The 15,141-nt window shown below is 51.7% G+C and overlaps 1 protein-coding gene across 1 annotated transcript in view; it reads right to left on the bottom strand.

Annotated features, from left to right (window-relative positions):
* The window catches only part of ANKRD52 (ankyrin repeat domain 52), an 18,776-nt gene extending 14,177 nt beyond the window's left edge, over positions 1 to 4,599 (bottom strand). Inside the window, exons 1-9 of the mRNA XM_030822796.1 lie at positions 4,457 to 4,599; positions 4,042 to 4,125; positions 3,497 to 3,575; positions 3,229 to 3,299; positions 2,010 to 2,210; positions 1,399 to 1,486; positions 1,112 to 1,254; positions 601 to 813; positions 91 to 336 (exon numbers count right to left, since the gene is read on the bottom strand). Coding sequence (XP_030678656.1) covers positions 91 to 336; positions 601 to 813; positions 1,112 to 1,254; positions 1,399 to 1,486; positions 2,010 to 2,210; positions 3,229 to 3,299; positions 3,497 to 3,575; positions 4,042 to 4,125; positions 4,457 to 4,483 — 1,152 coding nt within the window. The 5' untranslated portion in view covers positions 4,484 to 4,599. The remainder of the gene's footprint in view (positions 1 to 90; positions 337 to 600; positions 814 to 1,111; positions 1,255 to 1,398; positions 1,487 to 2,009; positions 2,211 to 3,228; positions 3,300 to 3,496; positions 3,576 to 4,041; positions 4,126 to 4,456) is intronic.
* Between the last annotated feature and the right edge of the window lie 10,542 nt (positions 4,600 to 15,141).

Genomic DNA, 15,141 nt, shown 5'->3' with positions numbered 1-15,141 from the left:
GCGAGCTGCCACGATTTGAGTTTCTACTAGGCATCAGGTGCCAGGCCCAGGATTCTACATGTTTTATCCTGTTTCTAGGCCTTAGGAGACTGGGCAGGGCAGAGCAGGGCCATTTCCACAGGTCCCTTGGTCAGAGTTCCAAGGGCCTATCCTACTGGAAGAGGGCAGGAGAAGGAAGTTAGGAATCTCCCTAGATTCTAGAAATGAGTTCCTTGGGGGAGGAGGGGATGAGAGCACAAAGTCTCCCAGGTCCATACCATTCTGGATGAGGATCTGGGAGCGTGTGAAACGGCCATGGATTGCAGCCATGTGCAGAGGACTTTTCCCTTCTTTGCTCTGTGGAAACATGGTGGGTTTTTGTTTTTGTTTTTTTCCAGTGCAAAGCACAGAGAATGCCCTACCTCCCTTCCAAGGACATATCTCTAAGGACAAAAGGGTCATATGGCACCTTCTTAGCCCACTCTCTCCTGAGTCCCTGGCAAGGTCTGATTACCCCAGGAAGCAAGTGGATAATTCCCCAAGAGAGCTATCCAGATACAGTCAGGACCCCTAGATCCAAGTTTCGCTCCCCACTGGTCTAAGCTTTATCCCTTCAGGCACCTGGTAGTTGACGTCAGCCCCATTATTAACCAATAGCTCCAAGCAGAGAGCGCCATTGGTGGAAACTGCAGCCACATGCAGTGGCGTGAAGCCCTTGTCATTCGGCTGGTTGACATTGGCTCCGGCATTCACCAGCTCAATAGCCACAGCATCCTGGCCCAGGTAGCAGGCGATGTGCAAAGCTGTGTTTCCAAAAGCGTTGGGCTCATCGATCTGGATATTCAGGGGTGACAGTAAGGCGGTATCAGTTTAAACAAAGTAGAAGCCAGCACATATAGCCTACAGATCCCAGAAATCCAATGACTGCCTCAGTTCCTCTCGGGTTTCTGACCCAAGGTACTAAGGTACTAAGGGTACTACGGTTAAGGTAAGCATTATTCAGACCCTTTCCACCACGTCCTTCCAACTTCCCAAAACTACACCAACATCCCAATACCTCATATCTCCATAACAGACTATAATCTCCTACTTGCTGCCCATATTTCCCAACCCCAGAGCTCAAAGCCCTGACCTCCGCTCCCATCCGAAGCAGGTACTTCACCACTTCAATCTGGCCACTGGCAGCAGCTGTATGGAGCAGCCCATAGCCCTTGCGGTCCTTGCAGCCGAGGTCTGCTCCCCGTGCCACCAGCAGTTTCAGGACCTCCAAGTGCCCTGAGAAAAGAGAAGACACTCTAAAGGAAGTAGAAGGTAAACTCTAAGGCCCTGCACTCCTCTCTTCAAAGGCTGCAACCCCATATCCCTGCCCTAGGAATCCTAAATGTCAAATTTCTGATTTTCCCGTGTATTCTCTCTCACCTAGAAAAGCTGCCCAGTGCAGAGGCTGCCGCTCCTTTTTGTCACAGACATTCAGGCTGGCTCCCTTGTTGAGGAGCAGGTTCACTGTCTGTATCAGGATATGAAAGACACCTGTTCAGAGCCAGATTCGTGCCCTCAACCTACCTAAGAGCAGAGGCCTCATCTCCTGAAAAGGCTGAGGCAGCCTAATGCCTTTTTCCATGAGCAAAACAACCTGGAAGACTCGAGGGAACAGCAGAAGCAGGCACTTAAGGAGGAGATACTGGAGAGATTTGGAACTTTAAGAGAAACAAGGGAGTCTCTTCAGGTGATCTGGTGGTTGTTAAACTCATGTAAGTCTTTGCAAATGTGCTGAAAGACATGGACTCTCTTCAGAAAGGCATGTATGCAAATATTTTCCATGCAAAATCCAAGGTTTTATCAACCTCCTGAAGTCCAAGCTAAGAATTTTAATCTAGTCTGACCATTCATTTAGTGCTTGAGCTTAAGTGTTTATATAACCATCCGGGCTGTTTCTCCTTCAGGCTTGAGGGCCCAGAAACAGGGAAAGGTGAGTAGGAAGGTAAGAAAAGGGAAAGCCCCAGCTGGGCCTGGATGGGAACAGTCCTCACCTCAAGATGCCCACTATGCACTGCATGGTGCAGAGCACTGCGCCCGCTCCTGTCAGCCACGTTCAGGCTGCTCAACAGGGGTGCCAGAGCCTCAGCACACTTGGTGGCCCGGTTGGCAGCAGCCACATGCAGTGGTGTCTGCCACAGCTTGTCCCGGGCATTCACATCTGCTGAATGTGCCAGCAGCAGCCCCAGCACCTTCTGTTGAGGGCAGGGGACAAAAGAGATAGTGGCAGCAGGAGGTAAAACAACAGGAAATGGAAGGAGGAATAGGTCAGCATAGCATCTACAGCCCCGTTTTCCCCAGCAGAGTCTCTTCTCATTTTTCCAACATACCTAGCCTCTGAATACCTACTTCCCATCTTCTGGATCTTCTTAGAACTTAAGCTCTTCCTTACCTTGCTGATTAAAACAAGGACCCTTTGCTCTTCTTCAAGCCACCTGACTCACCAACTTAGACCCTGAAAATCTTCACTCACACATACATCCATTCCCAAACAAATCCACATGTGGAGATCCACACATCCCAACCCCCCACTACTTCTAGGAAAACTAAATGCTCTTGCTACATCTTGCCCTGAACACCCTCTTTAGCCTTCTCATAGGCACCAAAATTATTTTCAGTATCTCAGTAAGCAAACAGATACTGGTTCCCAAGCTAAAATACCCGTCCTAACCACCACCCACCTCATTCCCACTGGCCTCGGCCCCTCCCCCTGGTGGCTGGAGCCAGGGAAGTGATGAACTGAGGAGGAGGTCCCCCTTTCCCTGTCTTCAGGGCTGATGGGAATAGATTAAAGGACCCAACTGATGCAATACGTTTGGCCCCTGTGCTGTCAACTTTCAAGCTGCTTGAGGGCCAAGGATGCAACAGATTACTATACCCATCCCCCATCACAAGGAAAGAAATCTCAGTGCCCAGAGGGGGATCAGACTCAAGGTGGCCCCCCAGGGAGGGATGAGTCACTCAGGCCTGGCAGCAGGGCCCCCGCAGTCTGCCAGCCCAGTGTTAAGCTCTCCCTGAGTCACATCAGCTGGCAGCACTCAGCCCCCTTACCGGCCAGTTCTAGGGGTAGGAGGGAGGGGCCAAGATTTGATCTCCTCACTACCTGGGGTAGAACAGCTTGTAGGGCTGAGGACTGAGGCTCCTTAACCCTTAACCTCCACCTTTAAGCAACTTATCCTTTTTGAAAGGGTAAAAGAAGGTGGGGGTGCATACCTCGTTTCGGGAGGCAGCAGCACGATGAAGAGGGGTCAGCCACAGTGTGTCCTTAGCATTGACATTAGCACCTGTGGGGATATAATTTCCTATTTTGATGGAAGGTGGGGAGGGGGTATGAAGGAAGCCAGTAATCAGGCCAGGAAATCTGAATGGAGCTGGAGCCTCGCCTGGACCAAGCCCAGGAGAGCAATCCTTGAATATCAAAAAAGACTCCTCCCCTCCTTTCCCTCCCTATGTGCCACACCTTCCAGCTCCCCACTTTCACCTGACATCAGTAGCAACTGGAGGATGGGGACATCGCCTACGTAGGCAGCAGCATGCAATGGAGTTCGCCTCTCTTGGTCCTGGGAAGGCAAAAAAGAGGAGGGACTATGGGCGCGGGGTGAGGGGGCTATCAAGAACCCCAGCCCAAGCCTCAGAGCTCCAGGCCCTTCCCCACAACCTCTTCCCATAGTTTCTGCAGCGTCCTAAGTCCCGGTACTGGGAGTCAAAGGCAAGCACCTAGGGAGGGTGGAGTCAGGGCCAATGGGCTGAGAAGCCGGCTCCTTTTTCCAGGAGGGGTGGGGGCGCTGCAGACTCCGGAGGTTGAGAAGAGAACAACGTTCCTGGGCATCCCCAGCCCAAGTGATCTGGGCTCCAAGCCTGACCTGCTCTCCATCCCCAAATGCAGAGTAGGCTTTCACTCCAGGATGGAAAGAACTGCGGCCTCATCTGAGCAGAGGAGACACGGAGCCGCCCCACCGGTGGGGAGGGGTCCAGAACACGGGAGCCAGGATTCCGGTCTCGCCATCCTCCCTGCTCCCAACTCACCAGCACATTGATGTTCTCCTTCTGCGAGAGTAGGGAACGCACTTCCTCCACATCTCGGCTAAAGATGGCCTGGACCAGGGGCGGCTGCAGAGAGAACCGGCATTCTGAGAGCAGTCTGGAGCCGGAGCGGAACCAGTGTGGGGGTGGGGGTGGGGGAGCACCCAGGTTTGAGTGGGGGGCGTCCGTGGAGGGGCTCCACTCTGGGGATTCTGGCTGGAGCGGGCTCCCGCGGTGCCTCCGCCGGTTGCCAGGTCCCCAAGGACACCGGCTCGGTTGAGGGGAGCGCAGCATGGGGCGGGGCGGGAGCTGCGGGAGCCCCGGGCTAGGGCCCAGCCTAGGCCGCACATCCCCGGGCTCGCGTGGCGGCAGCGCCGAGCCCTGGAAGGAGGAAGCGGGAAAGGGCAGGAGGGCTGACCTGGTCCGTGATGCTGAGGATCCCCATGGCTCGGCCCGGGCTCCGTCCGCATCGAGCTCCCGGCGGCGGCGGCGGCGGCTCCACCGGGGACACGGAGCGGCCCAGGCGGCGGCTGCGGCGGCGGCTGCAGGGAGAGCGCGGCCCCGCCTACCGGGGGGCGGGCGAGCTGGAGATCGCAGCGCTCCCTGGCGGCCGTCCTGGTCCCGGCGCTCCCCGCGCAAACGGACCCCGGCCGCAGCGCCCTCCGCCCCACCCTGGCTGCCCCAGCAGCCCCTGCACCTCCGAACTCGCGCGCCGGCTCCCTGGCTCACGCAGCTGGCCGCGCTGTGCTCTCCGCTCCAGTCTGGCGGCCCAAGGGGTTCCCCACAAGACCCTAGCAGAAACCTGGGCCTTGGTCCCGCGGTGCTTCCCAAACTGAGGACCGAACGGCTGGCCAGATCTTACCCAGCCCACAATGCTCCCGCCCGAGCTAACTCCTCCCGTCAGCGATTCCACACCCCGAAATCCCCCACAGACTAGGGGGAACTGGCGGGTGGAGAACTGGGAATTATGTATGGCAATAGCCCCAGAGGGAGGGAAAGCGTGTGTCTCCACTAGCGGAGGCGTGAGTTGGGTAGAGAAGAAATAGCAAAAGTGCTCAAACTGCAGAGAAACCCCAAGGAGGATTCTACTGCAGAAAACACCCACAAAGAGGCCATGACAACTGGCAGCTGGAAAAGGCCGCCAAGACCAACAGAAGGGGCATTTTGCAACTCCTTACTGATTCCATTGCAAGGTTAAAGTGGAAAACACTCAACAATTTCTCCCCAGAACAGCATGTGGCGCTTCCCCTCCTCCAATGGAGAGGCCAGAGAGCAGTCAATTAGAGAAGAAATGAATGGAGGTCATCTCAACCCAGAAACGGAAAAGGAGGAAGACGAAAAGTGGAGATTGAAAAATTGATACAATTTATAAAAGGTGATCCAGGGTCCTGTTTAGAGTTTCACAACTCAATACACATTGAAGAGAACACGAAATGGACGAAGGGCAGCATGCTGGCGTCCTGTCAAGGTTTCATATATAAAAGTCCTCCATTGCGGGGAGAGGAAAAAAATTAAAAAATAAAAATACATTTTATTTTATTTTTTCAGACGGAGTTTCACTCTCGTCGCCCAGGCTGGAGTGCAGTGGTACGATCTCGGCTCACTGCAACCTCCGCCTCCCGGGTTCAATGATTATCCTGTCTCAGACTCCCAAGTAGCTGGGACTACAGGCGCCCGCCACCCTGCCCAACTAATTTTTGTATTTTAGTAGAGACGGGGTTTCACCATGTTGGTCAGGCTGGTCTCGACTCCTGACCTCAGGTGATCCACCCGCCTCGGCATCTCAAAGAGCTGGGTTTACCGGCGTGAGCCACCGCTCCTGGCGAAAATATATTTCAAAAAAGCCTTCCCCGCCGGAAGTAGTCCCAGCTACTTGGGAGGCTGAGGCAGGAGAAGGGCGGCGTGAACCTGGGAGGCGGAGCTTGCAGTGAGCCGAGATCGTACCACTGCACTCCAGCCTGGGCGACAGAGCAGACTCCGCCTCAAAAAAAAAAAAAAAAAAAAAAAGGCTCCCTGGCCGGGCGCGGTAGCTCACGCCTGTAATCCCAGCACTTTGGGAGGCCGAGGCTGGCGGATCACGATGTCAGGAGATCGAGACCATCCTGGCCAACACGGTGAAACCCCGTTTCTACTAAAAATACAAAAAATTAGCCGGGCATGGTGGCAGGCGCCTGTAATCCCAGCTACTTGGGAGGCTGAGGCAGGAGAATTGCTTGAACCCGGGAGGTGGATATTGCAGTGAGCCGAGATCGCGCCATTGCACTCCAGCCTGGGCAAAGAGAGCGAAACTCTATAAAAAAAAAAAAAAAAAAAAAAAAAAAGACTTCCCAGCCAACATGGTGAAACCCCATCTTTACCAAAAATATAAAAAATTAGCCTGGTGTGGTGGTGCATGCCTGTAATCCCAGCTACTGGAGAGGCTGAGGCAGGAGAATCACTTGAACCGGGGAGGAGGAGGTTGCAGTGAGCCGAGATCGAGCCACTGCTCTCCAGCCTGGGTGACAGAGCCAGACTCCGTGTCAAAAAAAAAAAAGCCTTCCCTTGCTTTCCTGCTAGAAAGATACTTAAGACACTAGTAACAGTCCTTTTTTCCTGGAAAGAAAAACGGGGGTACAGGAAATAAGGAATGAGAGAGAAATTTGCCTATCACTATATACCTTTTAGAATTTTTAAAATGTTTACCATATTGAAAATAAAAGTTAAAATATTGCTTAGGAGCAATCACTCCGTGATTCCATGCACACACAAAAATTACAAAGAAATTTAAACTTACCTCTTCCAGGAAGTCTCCCCTGGCTCATAGGCTCTTTTCCTTTTGTTAGTTCTCCTTTTTTTTTTTTTTTTTTTTTTTTTTTTTGAGACGGAGTCTCGCTCTGTCGCCCAGGCTGCAGTGCAGTGGCGCAATCTCGGCTCACTGCAAGCTCCGCCTCCCGGGTTCACGCCATTCTCCTGCCTCAGCCTCTCCGAGTAGCTGGGACAACAGGCGCCCGCCACCACGCCCGGCTAATTTTTTTGTATTTTTAGTAGAGACGGGGTTTCACCGTGGTCTCGATCTCCTGACCTCGTGATCCGCCCCCCCCCCCCCCCCCCCCCCTAGAGACGGGTTCACCGTGGTCTCGATCTCCTGACCTCGTGATTCGCCCGCCTCGGCCTCCCAAAGTGCTGGGATTACAAGCGTGAGCCACCGCGCCCTGCCCTGTTAGTTCTCCTTAACACTTACATACTTAGTTTATACTGCCACAATCTGGTTAAACTGTACACCTTTGTTTCTCATTTCACCTTTTTTTTTTTTTTTTGGAGACGAGTCTCGCTCTGTCACCGCCCAGGCTGGAGTGCTGTGGTGGGATCTCGGCTCGCTGCAAGCTCCGCCTCCAGGGTTCATGCCATTCTCCTGCCTCAGCCTCCCGAATAGCTGGGACTGCAGGCGCCCGCCACCATGCCCAGCTAACTTTGAGTAGAGATGGAGTTTCACCATGTTAGCCAGGAGGTTTCGATCTCCTGACCTCGTGATCCGCCCGCCTCGGCCTCCCAAAATGCTGGGATTACCGGCATGAGCCACCATGCCCGGCCAGGTATAGTTCTTTTTAAGCTCGAGAATATCAGTATAGAGAAACAGGCATTTAATATTTGATGATTGATAATGATGAAGAAGAAGCAGCAGAAACCAAAGGTAGCAAGGCTGGGCGCGGTGGCTCAAGCTTGTAATCCCAGCACTTTGGGAGGCCGAGGCGGGTGGATCACGAGATCAGGAGATCGAGACCACGGTGAAACCCCGTCTCTACTAAAAAATACAAAAAATTAGCCGGGCGTGGTGGCGGGCGCTTGTAGTCCCAGCTACTCAGAGAGGCTGAGGCAGGAGAATGGCGTGAACCCGGGAGGCGGAGCTTGCAGTGAGCCGAGATTGCGCTACTGCACTCCAGCCTGGGCGACAGAGCGAGACTCCGTCTCAAAAAAAAAAAAAAAAAAAAAAAAAAGAAACCAAAGGTAGCAAAGGATCAAATGGATACGGGTGTTGGGACTTGGCTATTGGGTATGATGGGCCTTCCAGGAAGGGCTAAACTAGGATATGGCCCAGAGGATAAGGAGGAGGGGCATACATGGTATCCACTGCCCAAAATAACTCTAGGTAACCTGAGGAATTGGAGTCAGGGGTTGAGCTGGGGTCACGTGCCCGGATCTGGCTAGGGGATGGAGGTGAACAAGAGAGGTTGCCAGCCTGGTTCTCTGGGCAACTGGAGGGAGGAGGACGGGCTAGAAGAGTTATTTTTAATATTATTTAGAGCACCGAAAGAGGATTTCCCAGTAGGAAAAAAAAGGATTTGAGGTAGGGAACACTGATACTTTTAGGGCTCAGGGAGACACACAGGGTATGGGAGGAGGAGGCCAGAAGTGGTGATAAAACCTTATATGGACAGTCCTTCTGGATTGAACTACAAGTATTCATATTTGGGTAACTCTAGACAGATGGCTGCCTATTTTTAAGCCTCAGTTTTCCTTCTTCTGAAATGTGAGGACTAAATGTGAGGACTCACCCGATGTACAGCCCTGTACTAACTGGTCGGGAGGTCAAAAATTAGAAGTAATTGTGTCTCTTTGTGAGGAGCTTATAACTTAGTAGATGAACATACATATACATGTGAAACAACTACAGAATACAGGATACATGCTAGATTAAATGGCATTATGTGTTCAGAGTAGTGTTGAAGGAAGGATTCAGTCAAGGGGGTCTTGCTGGAGGAGGTGTGTTTTGAGTCAGTACTTGAAGGAAGTTATTGATGTAGAATGGTGGAGACATGGGAAGAAATCGGTTGTTTCAAGTATAGGGACTAAACTAGGAAAGTTTAAATGGCAGTAATTAGTTAAACTAATTAGTAGGGGAAGCAAGCAAATTGGCTTGGTAGGCCTATTGGACCTTGGGGATTCTGTAGCAGTCAACTCGGTTAAGGCAGAGTGATAATGAGGTCACAGTTCAGTTATGTATCCCTGTTAATTTCTGTCTTTTAACCAACCAGATCCTTACTCCTCATTCAAAGCAGCTGTCTCACATGTATAAGCCCTTAGTCAGAGGCGGGTGGGGCTGGACAAGAGAGTGGAATTGGAAAGAGTAAATCTGTCCTTAAGGTGATGTGCCCATCTGAAGGTGGCTCCAGATTACCATTTGTGAACTGGAAGGAGGCACTGTACTACAGTAGTGGAGAAGAGGACTGGGGGATGTGGACATTTTAACAGGCTCACTCTGGAGTGCAGAAGTGAAAAGAAGAGATATTAGGAAAGAAAATAAGTGAGATCATCACCCGACTTGGGGTTTCACGGAAGAGGATAAAAGGAAAGGTGGCGGCCGGGCACGGTGGCTCATGCCTGTAATCCCAGCACTTTGGGAGGCCAAGCAGGCGGATCACCTGAGGTTGGGAGTTTAAGACCAGCCTGATCAACATGGAGAAACCCCGTCTCTACTAAAAATACAAAATTAGCCGGGTGTGGTGGTGCATGCCTGTAATCTCAACTACTTGGGAGGCTGAGGTAGGAGAATCGCTTGAACCTAGGAGGCCGAGGTTGCGGTGAGCCGAGATCGCGCCATTGCACTCCAGCATGGGCAACAAGAGCAAAACTCTATCTCAAAATTAAAAAAAAAAAAAAGAAAAGTTGACAAAACACATTTATAGTCCAGGCATGGTGGCTCACGCCTGTAATCCCAGCACTTTGGAAGGCCAATGTGGACATATTGCTTGAGTTCAGGAGTTCGAGACCAACCTGGGCAAGATGATGAAACCCTGTCTCTACCAAAAATGTGGTAGTGTGCCCCTGTGGTCGCAGCTATTTGGGAGGCTGAGGTGGGAATATCACTTGAACCTGGAAGGCAGAGGTTGCAGTGAGCCGAGATCACACCAATGCACTCCAATCTGGGTGACAGAGTGAGACCCCCGTCTCAAAAATTAAATAGATAAGTTGTAGGGACCAGCCCCACAGGGTCGGTGGGTCTCTCCCCGTGTGCAGCGACGAGAGAGTGTAGAGATAAAGACACAAGACAAAGAGATAAAAGAAAAGGAAGCTGGGCCTGGGGGACCACTACCACCAATGCGTGGAGACCGGTAGTGGCCCCGAATGTCTGGCTTCGCTGTTATTTATTGTATACAAAGCAAAAGGAGCAGGGTAAAGAATGTGAGTCTTCTCCAATGACAGGTAAGGTCACGTGGGTCACGTGTCCACTGGACAGGGGGCCCTTCCCTGCCTGGCAGCCGAGGCAGAGAGAGAGAGAGAAGACAAAGAGAAAGACAGCTTACGCCATTATTTCTACATATCAGAGACATTTAGTACTTTCACTAATTTACTACTGCTATCTAGAAAGCAGAACCAGATGTACAGGATGGAACATGAAGGTGGACTAAGAGCGTGACCACCGAAGCACAGCATCACAGGGAGACGGTTAGGCCTCCGGATAACTGCGGGAAAGCGTGACTGGTGTTAGGCCCTCCACAAGAGATGGAGGAGCAGAGTCTTCTCTAAACTCCCCCGGGGAAAAAGTGACTCCCTTTCCCGGTCTGCTAAGTAGCGGGTGTTGTTCCTTGACACCTTTTGCTACCGCTAGACCATGGTCCGCCTGGCAGCGGGCATCTTCCCAGATGCTGGCATCACCGCTAGACCAAGGAGCCCTCTGGTGGCCCTGTCCGGGCATAACAGAAGGCTCACACTCTTGTCTTCTGGTCACACCTCACTATGTCCCCTCAGCTCCTATCTCTGTATGGCCTGGTTTTTCCTAGGTTATGATTATAGAGCAGGGATTATTATAATATTGGGATAGGCCGGGCGCGGTGGCTCACGCTTGTAATCCCAGCACTTTGGGAGGCCGAGGCGGGCGGATCACAAGGTCAGCAGATCGAGACCACGGTGAAACCCCGTCTCTACTAAAAATACAAAAAAAAATTAGCCGGGCGTGGTGGCGGGCTCCTGTAGTCCCAGCTACTCCGAGAGGCTGAGGAAGGAGAATGGCGTGAACCCGGGAGGCGGAGCTTGCAGTGAGCCGAGATTGCGCCACTGCACTCCAGCCTGGGCGACAGAGCGAGACTCCGTCTCAAAAAAAAAAAAAAAAAAAAAAATTATAATATTGGGATAAAGAGTAATTACTACCAACTAATGATTAATGATATTCATATAAAATCATATCTAAGATCTATATCTGGTATGACTATTCTTGTTTTATATTTTATTATACTGGAACAGCTCGTGTCCTCAGTCTCTTGCCTCGGCGCCTGGGTGGCTTGCCGCCCACAGTAAATAATAAAACATATTCATTTGGTCAATAATTATTTTGAATTGGTAGTACTAACTGCTATAGAGGTAGAACAGCTTATTAAAAATGGGTTTTGATGATCACCCAATGGCTCTTGCTTACTTGAAATCCAGAGAAGATGGGCTCAAACTTTTTTTTTTTTTTTTTTTTGAGACGGAGTCTCACTCTGTCGCCCAGGCTGGAGTGCAGTGGCGCAATCTCGGCTCACTGCAAGCTCTGCTCCCGGTCATGCATTCTCCTGCCTCAGCCTCTCCGAGTAGCTGGGACTACAGGTGCCCGCCACCACGCCCGGCTAATTTTTTGTATTTTTTAGTAGAGACGGGGTTTCACTGTGGTCTCGATCTCCTGACCTCGTGATCCGCCCGCCTCGGCCTCCCAAAGTGCTGGGATTACAAGCTTGAGCCACCGCGCCTGGCCTAAACTTTTTTTTTTGAGACAGAGTTTTGCGCTTATTGCCCAGGCTAGAGTGTAATGGCGCCATCTAGGCTCACCGCAACCTCTGCCTCTGGGGTTCAAGTGATTCTCCTACCTCAGCCTCCCGAGTAGCTGGGATTACAGGCATGCACCACCACGCCTGGCTAATTTTGTATTTTTAGTAGAGATGAGGTCTCTCCTTGTTGGTCAGGCTGGTCTTGAACTCCCAACCTCAGGTGATCCGCCTGCTTGGCCTCCCAAAGTGCTGGGATTACAGGCGTGAGCTGTCTCGCCCCGCCTTTTTTTTGAGACAGAGTCTCTGTCTGTCGTCCAGGCTGGAGTGCAGTGGCACAATCTCCACTCACTGCAACCTCTGCCTCCCGGGCTCAAGTGATTCTCTGCCACAGCCTCCCAAGTAGCTGGGACTATAGGTGTGCACCACCACATCTGGCTTTTTGTTTTGTTTTATTTTGTTTTGTTTTGTTTTTGAGACGGAGTCTCGCTGTGTTGCTCAGGCTAGACTGCAGTGGTGTGATCTCGGCCTACTGCAACCTCCGCTTCCCTGGTTCACGCCATTCTCCTGCCTCAACCTCAGCCTCCCGAGTAGCCGGGACTACAGGCGCCCACCACCACGCCCAGCTAATTTTTTGTATTTTTAGTAGAGACAGGGTTTCACCATGTTAGCCAAGATGGTCTCCATCTCCTGACCTTGTGATCCACCCGCCTCGGCCTCCCAAAGTGCTGGGATTACAGGCAGTGAGCCACTGCGCCTGGACGTGTTTTGTATTTTTTGTAGAAATGGGTTTTTGCCACGTTGGCCAGGATGGTTCGACTCCTGATCTCGTGATCCGCCCGCCTGGCCCCAAGTGCTGGGAAGGCATGAGCCCGGCGAGCCAAGGCTTCTCTTTTTAAGATGTTCTTCCATTTTACCGATTGCCTTTTTTTTTTTTTGGACAGGTCCCTCCCGTCCCAGACTGGGCATGGGCATCCGCTCACTGCAGCCGCAACCTCCTGGGCCCAGGTGATCCAACTCAGACTCCCAAGTAGCTGGGATTACAGGCATGTGCCACCACGCCTGGCTAAATTATTTTGTATTTTTTGTAGAGACAAGGTTTCACCATATTGCCCAGGCTGGTCTCAAACTCCGGAGCCGCTTGGGTGATCCACCAACCTTCACCTCCCAAAGTGCTGGGATTACAGGTATGAGCCACCATGCCTGGCTGCAACACAGTCTTTATTTACTTCATCCCCTGCCCCTCCGCATAACCACCACATACAACACTTCTCAGGGAAAGATTTCCTGAAAGTGGAGAGCTTGACTGAAGATTTAGAAAGCAAGCAGAGGAAAGGCTTGTACTGTAATAGCATGAATTTCTTAAAACTCAACAGCAGGCACCACCATTCTCTTGCACCCACCTAGTTCTAGTCTTAGTCTCTCCTTTTTCTTTTCTTTCTTTTTTTTTTGAGACGGAGTCTCGCTCTGCCGCCCAGGCTGGAGTGCAGTGGCGGGATCGCAGCTCACTGCAAGCTCCGCCTCCCGGGGTTCACGCCATTCTCCTGCCTCAGCCTCCCGAATAGCTGGGACCACAGGCGCCCGCCACCACACCCGGCTAATTTTTTGTATTTTTAGTAGAGACGGAGTTTCTTTTTTTTTTTTTTTTTTTTTTTTTTTTTTTGAGACGGAGTCTCGCTCTGTCACCCAGGCTGGGGTGCAGTGGCGCGATCTCGGCTCACTGCAAGCTCCGCATCCCGGGTTCACGCCATTCTCCTGCCTCAGCCTCTCCGAGTAGCTGGGACTACAGGCGCCTGCCACCACGCCCGGCTAATTTTTTGTATTTTTAGTAGAGACGGGGTTTCACCGTGGTCTCGATCTCCTGACCTCGTGATCCGCCCGCCTCGGCCTCCCAAAGTGCTGGGATTACAAGCGTGAGCCACCGCGCCTGGCCTAGAGACGGAGTTTCACCGTGTCAGCCAGGATGGTCTCGATCTCCTGACCTCATGATCCGCCCGCCTCGGCCTCCCAAAGTGCTGAGATTACAGGCGTGAGCCACTGCGCCCGGCCTAGTCTCTCTCTTTTTTTCTTTTTTCTTTTTGGAGAGACAAGGTCTCACTATGTTGCCCAGGCTGGTCTTGAACTCCTGGCCTCAAGTGATCCACCTCAGCCTCCCAAAGTGCTGGGATTACAGGCATGAGCCACTGCACCTAGCCCAATCTCTTTCTAATTGTTGATTTCTTTCTTCCCTTCCTTTTTGTCTTTTGTTCACCTGACTTTTTTTTTTTTTTGAGATGGAGTCTTGCACTGTTGCCCAGGCTGGAGTGCAGTGGCATGATCTTGGCTCACTGCAAGCTCTGCTCCCTGGGTTCATGCCATTCTCCTGCATCAGCCTCCTGAGTAGCTGGGACTACAGGCGCCCGCCACCACGCCTGGCTAATTTTTTGTATTTTTAGTAGAAACGCGGTTTCACCGTGTTAGCCAGGATGGTCTTGATCTCCTGACCTCATGATCCACCCGCCTCGGCCTCCCAAAGTGCTGAGATTACAGGCGTGAGCCACTGCGCCTGGCCCACCAGACTTTTATCAAGAGCATTTCTTCTCTTTCTTTCTTGCTTTCTTTTCTTTCTTTCTTTCTTTTTTTTTTGAGATGGAGTCTTGCTCTGTTGCTGTTGCTCAGGCTGGAGTGCAGTGGCACAATCTTCAGCTCACTCCAACCTCCACTTCCTGGGTTCAAGCAGTTCTCCTGCCTCAGCCTCTTGAGTAGCTGGGATTAGAGGCACCCGCCACCATACCTGGCTAATTTTTGTATTTTTAGTAGAGATAAGGTCTCATTATGTTGGCCAGGCTGGTCTTGAACTCCTGACCTCAAGTGATCCACCTGCCTCAGCCTCCCAAATTGCTGGGATTACAGGAGTGAGCCACCATGCCTAGCCAAGAGCATTTTTTTTTCTCCTTGAGTCATGAAAAGTAGTATAGTGATGTTTAATTGCCTGGGTTTCTGTCCGTGAGGTCTCACTCTTCATCAAGTGCACACTTTTCAGACAAAGATGGTTCTCTGTCCTAAGAATATCTGGTTCTTCCTACCTCGACTTCTTTCTACAAAAATTAAAGGTAAAAACTATGCAATCTTAGCCCAGAGCTTGGAATGTTAATCTCCTTTCCCAAAAATGTAGAACAGGCCGGGCGCGGTGGCTCTCACTTGTAATCCCAGCACTTTGGGAGGCCGAGGCGGGCGGATCACGAGGTCAGGAGATCGAGACCACGGTGAAACCCCCTCTCTACTAAAAATACAAAAAATTAGCCGGGCGTGGTGGCGGGCGCCTGTAGTCCCAGCTACTGGAGAGGCTGAGGCAGGAGAATGGCGTGAACCCGGGAGGCGGAGCTTGCAGTGAGCCGAGATTGCGCCA

Source organism: Nomascus leucogenys, chromosome 11, assembly GCF_006542625.1.
Source record: "Nomascus leucogenys isolate Asia chromosome 11, Asia_NLE_v1, whole genome shotgun sequence".
In the NCBI taxonomy this organism is placed as follows: domain Eukaryota; kingdom Metazoa; phylum Chordata; class Mammalia; order Primates; family Hylobatidae; genus Nomascus; species Nomascus leucogenys.
This window is presented reverse-complemented; position numbering and strand designations above follow the sequence as displayed.